Source organism: Anopheles merus, chromosome X, assembly GCF_017562075.2.
Source record: "Anopheles merus strain MAF chromosome X, AmerM5.1, whole genome shotgun sequence".
Taxonomy (NCBI): Eukaryota; Metazoa; Arthropoda; class Insecta; order Diptera; family Culicidae; genus Anopheles; species Anopheles merus.
The window spans coordinates 1,909,151-1,919,172 of NC_054081.1; the positions used below are offsets into that span (position 1 = coordinate 1,909,151).

Genomic DNA, 10,022 nt, shown 5'->3' on the forward strand with positions numbered 1-10,022 from the left:
TGCTTTGGCGGTGCTACGGGCGCTGGCAGCAGGCACACTGGCACACGGCTGGCAATAGTTTAATGTTTTCCACCGCTGGGCTGCACCGGGGGCTGCCACAAAGTCCTGCGCGACCTTCAAACCATCGCTTGTGAGCGTGGCGGGCGGGAAAATGTCACATGCCGAACGATGGGCGCACACTGGATGTTAAAAGTCGTGACGTTGCTCGCATAAATCATCCCAATCAGCCCTCGACGGCCGCCCCGGGAGGTGGGCGAACTTTGTCAAGAAAGGAAGGGGGGTAGGGGGGGGGGTAGGGGGGAGGGGGGGGGGGGGAATGAATATTGATGGAGACATAAATTAGCATCGGCGAACGAGCAGGACTTGGTGCGGAGGCCTACCTAAGGCAAGATGAAGCAGTCACTGTACAGCGGTTGCCGCCCCTGAATAATGTCGGATGCCTTCATTTGCCCACCGGAAAAGGCACGCTTGATTGAGCACACACGCACACGCTGCGCACACCGCATGGCCGCTGCACCACCGACCCGGGGGGGGGGGACCGGCCCTGAAGCTAATGGAAGAATGTGGGCGTCTGCGGCCAGCTGGCTCCGTACGGGTGGCCGCACTCGCGCCACTGCCCGCGCTAGGTGGTCGGCGTTTCCGGCGTGGAGGAAAGGTTGTTGTCGGAGGTGGAGAGCGGCCGGCACAGCCCGATCCGGGCCGGGCCGAGCGGTATGCCCTTGAGTATGCTGACCGCCTGGTCGAGCGTCGCGTTCTGCAGGCTGTGCCCGTTGACCGAGACGAGCCGGTCGCCGGGAAAGATGAAGTTGGTCGTCTCGGCCGACCCGCCCGGTATGAGCCCGCGCACCACAATCACCGTGCCGTCCGTGTCGAGCGGATCCTGGTAGTCCAGTATGGAGAAGCCGAAGCCCCGCTCCGTCTTCTCGATGTCGCAGTAGAGCACCTCGTGCGTCCAGAGCGCCAGCCCGGACACCTGCTCGACCGATTTCGACCGCTGCTGGTCGGTGAGCGTGGCCGTGCTGGACGTGTAGAGCGAGCTCTCCGACTGCGCCTTGGTGAGGATGCCCTGCAGGCTCTGCAGGCTCTGCAGCCCGCCCGCCAGCAGGCTGCGCGCCTCGAACGCTTCCGCGTTGCGCGACGTGTTGATCACAGTCGGGGGCGAGCTGCCCCGCGCACAGATGACGCGGACCTGGGCCGGCAGCTCCTTCAGTATCTTCACCACCTCGATGTGCTTCAGCCCCTGCAGCCGGTGCTCGTTCACCTGCAGCAGCTCGTCGCCCGGCTTCAGCTGGCCGTCCCGCCCGACCGGCCCGTCCTCCAGGATCGAGCGGATGTAGTGGTGCGGCCGCACCTCGACCCCGCCCTCCACCTCGACCGTGCCCTCGAGGCTGATGCCGAGCCCGGCCAGCTTGCGGATGTCGGCCACCACGATCTGGCTGTGCGGGACCTCGCGCGACCACCGCTGCACGATCGGGTCGCCGGGTTCGTCGCCTGCGCTGCGGCCGCGCGCCGTTCGCGTATCACAGCTGTCACTGTCGCCGGTGGGGGGTGAGGTGCGGGTCGGCGGCGGCGCGGGCATCGCCCCGTTCGCGTACCGCGCTCCTGGCTGCTCCTCCCCATCCTCCTCCTCCTCCTCGTGCTCCTCCTGCTCCAGCTCGGGGTGCGGTTCGTCGTCTAGCAGGAGCAGCTCGTCGCCGGACGCCACCTCGGTCCCGTTTTCCAGCGCGAACACGCTCGAATCGAACGTCGTGCCCGACTCCAGCTCCGGCTCGATGCCGCCACACTCGTACCCCCCGCACTCGGTCAGTATCGAGTCGGCGTCGGACCGGGCCGGGCAGATGGAGAGCGTCGTCGCCGACGGCGACTGCACGATCGAGCAGCGCTGCGACTGGCACTGGGACGCACAGTGCGACAGCGTCTGCGAGTGGGACAGCACCATGCCCGCCAGGTCGCCCCCACTGCCCGCCCGGCCCGCTTGGTGCGCCGTGCCGTTGCTGCGGCCCGTCCGCTCGCCGTGGCACGCCGCCCCGACGCCACCGCTGGGCGGCCCGCTGCACTGCCCGCTGCCCGGCGCCATCGGCACCATCGGGTCGATGAGGGCCACCTGCAGATGCTCGTACTTGCGGCCGCGCAGGAACCGCTCCAGCGTCAGCCGCACCGCAATGTCCGTGTTGCGCAGTATCTCGACCGCCTGGTGGTTGGTGACGCCCGCCAGCGACCGATGGTCGACCGCCACGATCCGGTCGTTGATGGCGATCTTGCCGCTCATCTCGGCCGCGCTGCCCTCGATGATGCTCTTCACGAAGATGCCGGACAGGTCCTCCTCCTCGCAGACGTACCCCGCGACGGTGATGCCGAGCCCGTACACGTTCTTGCGCAGCTCCACCTCGTACGTTTCCGTTTCGGGCGTGTCGGGCGGGCCGCCGCCGCCGCCGCCGCCGCCGCCGCCGCACACCGACTGGGGCGACTGGGGCGTACCGAGCGGGGGAGCGGGCGGCAGCGGCCCGACCACCTCCAGCGGCAGCCCGTCGACGCCCGCCTCCGCTAGCAGGGCCGCCGGACAGTGCAGTGCGTGCGGGGGCAGGGCGGGCAGCGCGATCGAGGTGGGCGAAATGAGCGCCAGCGGGCCACCGTTGGACGAGTCGAGCGGGCCGCCGCCGTTCAGACTGCTGTTGTTTACCGCGACCACCTCGATGTGGGTGGGACAGAGCCCCGCCCCGTCCGGCTGGCCAGCGCTGGTCGGGGCCGTCGCCGCCGCCAGCAGCCCGAGCGTGCCGAGCGTGCCGGGGCCGGCCGGCTGCAGGAAGGCACCGGACGTGTAGCCGGACGTTTGCAGCAGCGTCCGGTCGAGCTCGTCCGGATCGGTGAGCATCTTGGTCGGGATGATGGGCGCATGGCTGGCCAGCGCCTGGTAGTCGGGCGAGGTCGGCTCGACCGGCCGGGCCACGATCAGGCGCACCTGCTGGCCGGACTGGCGCAGCACGGTCGCGACCTGCTCCGAGCTGAAGCCGCGCAGGTTCACGTCCCCGATCTGCAGCACGTGGTCGCCGCTCTGCAGCCGGCCGTCCCGCTCGGCCACCGATCCCGGTATGAGCGCCTTGATCACGACGCCCGTGCTGCGGCCCCCGACCAGCATGAAGCCGAGCCCGTTGCCATCGTTGATCAGGTCGATGATCTCCACCTGGGACCACTCCGTGCTGAGCACCATCGCACTAGCACGCAGCGTCGTCGTCGTCCTCCTGCTCGTCGCGTTCCGGACCCTGTCGGCGTCCTGGCTGGGGCTGTGACTGCGGTAAGTACTGCTGCTGATGCTGCTGCTGCTGCTGGTGCCCCGTTCGGATGTTCATAATTCGCCAACCTGCACACACATGCACACGGATGGTAAAAACAGGGATGAGAGAGGGGGAGGCTTGAGTTTGGTTTTTGTTTGCAGCCCCCCAAACGGACGGTTAGCAGCAAACAAACAAACAAACACAAACAAAGCAGTATTTGGCAAAGCTATTTCAAGTTAATCGTTATGGAAATGCTGCTGTCCTGCTCTTCTTTTCATATATCCCTCTCGAGTGATGTGCTCTTTGGAGCGCACCCACGACTCCGATCCAACCCCGGCTATTGTTAGTCCGATTCCGGCAAAATCCAAACCAATAGTTCCGCCCGGAGACGTTCGGAGTCGTTCGCAGTCTTTCGGAGTCTGCGGAAGTCGTTCGCAGTCATTCGGAGTTATCCGAATTCCCACGGAGTCGTTTGGAGAAGCCTGGAGTCGTTCGGAGTCGGAGTCATTCGGAGCCGGAGTCATTCAAAGTCGTCTAGAGTTGATCTGAGTTAACTGGAAACGGAGTTAGTTGAAGTCAACAGGAGCTGTCTGGTGCAATGTGCTCTTAATCAGGCATTATATTTCATTATCCGGCTACCAGACCATACCTCAGTCTTCACCGCAGAAGCAATAGCCCTAGTTTTTACAGCTGACGAAGGCCTACGCAGAGATAAACCCAACGTAATCTTCACCGACAGTGCAAGTGTCCTTCAACCCCTCATAACGAGTACCCCTTAAAAAGAATTTTTCGCACAACGAGGCAATCTAAATGCTCCACCCCTCTTAACGAGCAAAATCTCGCATAATGAGCAATGAAATGTTTGTTCCCGATAAGAAATCGTGATCATTCGGAGCGTTTCAACACCAAGAACTGTTAAATTTCAAGCTATTTCAAACTCAAGCTAACATCCACTGTCAGTCCAAAAATCACGAAGACATACAACAATTGAAAAAAGCTGGGGCGGACCGTAGGCGCGTTCACTCCACGTCCCGATAACTCGTTTCAGATCAGATAGCAGAGCCAGAAGTAAGGTAGTGTCTTCAGTTTAATTGCTCCATTTCTTTTGGCCGTGGAAGTGGGCAGGACGTGAATTTTAGTGTGTAGTGTACCTCCCTTGAAACCTCACTCTTGAAGGCGAGAATTTGGAATTAAGAATTGAGAATTGATAAATGCATTGCTGTTGCCACTTGAAGATGTTCCGTATGGTTGTGATGCATATAATCCCGATATGCCTGCTCTTTTCTTAATCTGAAACCAACTATTTCACTTTTCATAGAAATCGTATGAAAAAGAGCCTCCCGCATAACGAGTTTTTCTCATGTCAAGTGAGTCATTGGAACGGATTCAACTCGTTTTGAGGGGTTCCACTGTTTACCGAAATCACCCCAAGACACATTCTGCTGGATTCCTGGTCGCAGGACCGCAGAACACAGGACGTAATAACCCTGCCATAACACTCTTCTGTGACTTCATTCGCCTTAGCAAAGCTATCATCGCCAATAGCTGGTTATTGGGTTAGCAGCGGCCGCTCTTTCCTGAGAACCATCAAGACCACATCACCACCATGGAGAGACCACCCATCACACCAATACCAGAGACCATACCATCTTAACCGAGAATCACATGGATATACTACGGAACGCATCGTCTGCAGATTGGACCACAGCATCGATGCCATCCTCTCACCAGACAGCGATTGCCAGCGTAAACTTTTAAAATTACTTCGTATTACCAACCTTTTACAGAACTGTAACCAAAACCACATTTGTAACAGACAATAAAATCAACGAATAGTTTTATGTAAACCAAGACTAGCCGGTATAAGGTCTTTGCAAGCCACTAATGGCTTACAAAGAAGAACATTAGATTTTAAGCTTAGAATTAATCCACCGATTGAAAGAGGCGAATGAGGCCTATTGGCTCAAAGTTTCTATACAAATCAATTACATTTCATTGTGGGTTTTTTTTCACTTTTCGCGTGCACTTCGTATGCAGGACTTTGTGTCGAAGGCTGACTCCGGCCGACTTCGGACAACTCCGACTCAAATCGATTCCGGACGACTCCGAACGTCTTCGAACGACTCCGACGACTCAGAACTCAGAACCAACGATTCCGGACGACTTCGGACGACTCTGACTCAAATCGATTCTGGACGACTCCGAACAACTCCGACGACTCAGAACTCAGAACCAACGATTCTGGACTGCTCCGGATGACTCTGGACAACTCCGGGCGTTTCCGGACGATTCCGAACGATTCCGGATAATGCTGGGCGGAACTTCCGGATTCGGATCGGAGTCGACTCCGCATTTTTGCCAACTTTACCCATCACTCTCTTTCCTCTCCCCCAAAATAGATACGACTCTGAGATACGGTGAAGTTTCGGTGCGAAAAAGTTGGAGCTTTCCAGCCTCCGCTGCCATCTGTCTCTCTTCCCCATTACTTACCCGCGCGTCAAATGTCCTGCAGTGGTTGAAAGTGCGGTCGCAATCCAATCCGGTGTCCTTAGTGTGTGTGTGTTTTTTGTTTCTTCTTCTTCGATTTACACAATTTGTGACACTTTTTTTTTACGTTTTGCTTTTGTTGCTTCCCTCTCCTGCCACACTTGTTTACTTTGAGCCCGAAATGATAACACCACTGAGGAACAACGGGCGTGGGGCCCAACCACTCTCTTCAGGGGACTGATGGGACTTTAATTTCGATTTGTTTTCTCCACTGCCGTAGTTGGGGCACCGTTTTTGTGTCGTTTTTTTGACACAGTTCACACACAAACACACGTTAATGATGGTGCTGTATCGCTGCCGACGCACGAGGCTACTCGGCGCCACACTCACTGTGCCACACGGAGATCAGATGGCGTGGCAACGTCCTAAGCCTGTCACTCGCGCCCGCTCCAAGCGTTCCATCGCGGGCTGCACCGCTGCAACAAGCGTCCCGGTATCCTTGCCATGGTCGGGTGCTTCGAGGCTGCCCCAAACCAAGCCGGCCGTGTGTGTGTTGAGTTTGATTTTGGAGTTGATTGGTGCCGCTCGAAGGAGGAGTGCGAGCGTTTTTATCTTTTTTTATTTATTATTTTCGGCTACACACACACTGCAGAAATACACCAGAAACAGAGTTGATAGAGAGTGATACGGGGTACTGAAATGCTATTTTGTTTGATATGGCGCACTTGGCTTGAGCAGGCGAGGACAGTGTCCCGCCAGTGTGTTTGTTCAGATCGCGCGTTCGTCGCCAGCGGGCAAACTAGCCGGACCGGTCGGGACGATCGGGAGCTGTGCTGAGGGGTGTGGGGGTGGTGTGGAGATCATTCGTAGTAGAAACGGTGCTGTTACGAAATTAGCAGCTCGGCTTAACTGGTGGGACGCAAGGGTTCTCCGATATGCAAATGTTTTCCCACCCACCCGGACCCGAACCCGAAGCCCACCCACCCCACCGAAAAGGTCACTTGTGGTTGCACACGTGTGTGTGTATGTTTTTGAATGCTAGCTCGAGCTGCCGTGTTTTCTTTGCTTGCGGCAGGTGGCGGTTGAGGGGGTGGTTGGGGTGGGAAAGCGGTGGGAAAACTGGAGGGTGTGCTCGGTTGGATTGAACCCGTTTCCGGGGTGGCAAACCCGGATGGTGGCAGGCATATGTGGTGTGTGTGTGTATGTGTGTGTTGTGTATGTGTGTGTATGTGTGTGTGATAGGTCAGTGGGAACTTGGTGAATGATTTAGGGTGTAAAAATTTCATTGCCTCAGGTGCATAATAATTACTCGGGATTTGGTGGAAAGCGCGTGGCAATGGGTGTGTGTGAAAGAGAGAGAAAGGCAAAAGAAAGAGAAATAAAAAGAAAGACAGAAAGAGAGAAAAGAGTCAGTGTATGGGATATTTTTGACATTTAGCCCAATGTCTGGCACAGTTTTGCTGCACTTGTAGAACACGCTGCCCTTTTGTGGAAGAGGACTGGGGCAGGTTTGGGGGGAGGGGGTAGAGCAAGGAAGCTAGAAACACACGCTTTTGAAACACACCGAGTCCACCCGTGCCGTTTCGGCTGCACTTCGGGTCGGAAAAACAACACCCACATATGTTGATGCACCCGCGAGTCACCGAATCGTTTTTCGGTGGGGGAGGGTGAGGGGGGGGAGGGAAACTGGCACCACACCAGCCGTCCCTCCCAAAGCCACAACTGTAGCGGCCAATACTAACACCTTGGCCTGTCACCTTTCCCCGTTTTTGGAAGCCCTCTCCCTCCCCCAAAGGTCCGTTCACGTACTTTGTGGATTGATTTTGGCTTGATTTTCTTTTTGTTATTTGCTCCTCGCCTTTTTCACACACACGTTTCCCCCCCCACAAACACACCTACACGAGTCCTCCATACACTACCCTGCCGCACCGACCAGCGAGTGTTACAAACAACAAACAAAACGAGAACGAGCGCAACGAGAACGCGAACGCGAAGGCAACCGTACTGTGGGAAAGCTTCGATTGATCTAACCCTGCACCCCGCAAATTCGGTTTTCCCCATTTCCCGATTGCGGGGGGGGGGGGGGAGTGGAGAAGGGCGCGAGCGGAGAGGTTCGTACCGTGTCGGTGTCGGGCCTGGACCGTCGCTTGGGTCCCGTCTTTCCAGCACTTTCCAGCAGTTCGAAGTGAAACTGTGACAGCGGGCACGATGATGCAGGGAAAAACGGCGTTCGGCCTTAACGCGTCACCGTCAACGTCCTTCTGCTGCACTCCAACCCCAACCCCTTCCGATTCCTTAGTCGGGCTTGGTAGTGATATAAACACACACACACACAAGCACAGAGACACAGCACTGGCTGGCTGGTGTGACAGTGCGCGCACATGCTCAGTAGCGTTTTCGAGCAGCGTGTGTGACGGCGATGACAGCGCCTTCACTTCAGATGGGAAGTTATGGAAACGGATCGAGCTACATTTACTTGCATTTAAATTTGTAATAAAGATGAAGGGAAACTCGCTCAAAAACAGATTGACAATACAGGAAGTGTAGTATCTCGTGCAGCAAAATCGACCCAACAGTTTCCTGTTCTGTTCGTTGCGTCTTCAGAATCTTCTCCTCGCTTACAAACCCGTTTCTTTGTACCATAATGACTGCCTACCATAATCTTTCCTATTGTCTTCGGTGTATTTCAAAACTCAAATAGAACACTTAATTCCGTTACTGTAACTGTTCCAAATTGCAATCAGGTTTAAGGCAAGTTATTGCTGGAGATGAAAGTAAAAATGGGTTAACTAGATAAAACTCATTTACAGAATCGTATAATCAATCGTTTACCGTAATTGATTAATCATTAATGGTTAATGATTTGTTTGAATGGTTTGTTGGGCATCATTGTTGTGCAGAGTAAGCTTGCTGAATGCTATAAAAACAAAAGAGACAAATCCAGGTCCAAATGAAGTAAGTTAGGTAAAGCTTATTGAACTCAATAAACAACTGGCTTTTTTGAGAAAATTGGGAAATAAAACTTTTTAGCGAGGAATCGAACCCGATATTCTTGTGCGCATTGCCTTGTTGATCTCATTTGCGTCATGCCCTAATCGTGCTGCTAACACGGTAGATGTCTTATTTGTTCACATACGCTCAGGAGTAGAGGTGCGTTTGAAACGGTTCTGTGTGGAAAACAGATGGATGGACTTAACAGTTCAGTTAACTGTTTTGTAAAAATAGCATCAACTATTGCTAATAGCACCATCTTTTAATTGACTAATACCATCTCTTCATTGCCTTCAAAGCTGCATATGATTGCATAGCCAGAGTAAAACTATACGACGCTATGAGCTCTTTGGGAATCCCGGCCAAACCGATAAGGCTAGTAAGAATGACTATGACCAACGTCACTTGCCAGGGGAAGGTGGATGGAAAACTCTCAGGGCCTTTTGCTACTACCAAAAGTTCTGCGTCAGGAGATGGACTTGCCTGTCTCCTATTCAACTGGGCGCTAGAGTGGGCCATCCGTGAGTCGAGGGTGGAGACTTCGGGAAGCATCTTATGTCAACCCAGATCCTGCCATACGCTGATGATGTAGAAATCATTGGTCTGTGGCTCTTCTACGTAGCAGAAGCCTACCAAGGGATCGAGCAGGTGGCAGAGAACCTCGGATTGCACATAAACGAGACAAAGACCAAACTGATGGTGGCAACATCAGCGGACCTACCAATAAATAATCAGACCCTACATAGGCGTGACGTACAGATAGGTGAACGCACTTTTGAAGTCGTTCCAGAATTCCCCTATATTGGGTCAAAGGTCAGCAACGACAATAGCATTGTAGTTGAGTTGCACGCAAGGACGCAGGCTGCCAACAGGTCCTACTACTGATTTCTGAGAAATTAGTTCACCTCAAAGAACCTGTCATAACGGACGAAGCTGGGACTATATAGCACCTATATAGTACCGGTACTCTTATACGCCTCTGAGACATGGACACTATCCAAATCCAACGAAACCCTCTTAGTCTCGTTTGAGAGGAAGATGCTGAAGCAGATGAAGATGGAAAGACAAAAGAGGAGCCGTTATAACGACGATATATACGAGATGTACGGTGACCTCACTGTCGTGCAGCGTATCAAGCTCGCCAGGCTTCGGTGGTCTGGCCATGTTCTACGCATGATAACAGACCACCCAGCCCGTAATATCTTTTTAGGCCGTCCACAAGGACAGAAGAGGCGTGGTAGGCCCAAATTCAGGTGGCAAGACGATGTGGAG

General features: G+C 54.8%; 1 protein-coding gene across 7 annotated transcripts; it reads right to left on the reverse strand.

The window, feature by feature from the left end:
• Nucleotides 1-308: 308 nt before the first annotated feature.
• Nucleotides 309-8,001, reverse strand: LOC121589548 (patj homolog). 7 transcript variants are annotated; one of them, XM_041908557.1, is made up of 3 exons: nt 7,879-8,001; nt 5,763-6,405; nt 309-3,358 (listed from the first exon to the last, which is right to left on the reverse strand). In XM_041908557.1, exon 3 carries the CDS (start codon nt 3,206-3,208, stop codon nt 623-625), a length of 2,586 nt encoding a protein of 861 aa, XP_041764491.1. In that variant the 5' UTR covers nt 3,209-3,358; nt 5,763-6,405; nt 7,879-8,001; the 3' UTR covers nt 309-622. The 7 variants fall into 7 exon arrangements, with proteins under 7 accessions (XP_041764491.1, XP_041764521.1, XP_041764512.1 ...); XM_041908587.1 differs by having other exon boundaries at nt 5,763-6,461; XM_041908578.1 differs by lacking the exon at nt 7,879-8,001 and adding an exon at nt 7,693-7,777.
• Nucleotides 8,002-10,022: the final 2,021 nt, after the last annotated feature.

Bases quoted from the DNA above. Each gene is read 5' to 3' on its own strand.
- LOC121589548 (XM_041908557.1), bottom strand. From the start codon at position 3,208: ATGGTGCTCAGCACGGAGTGGTCCCAGGTGGAGATCATCGACCTGATC.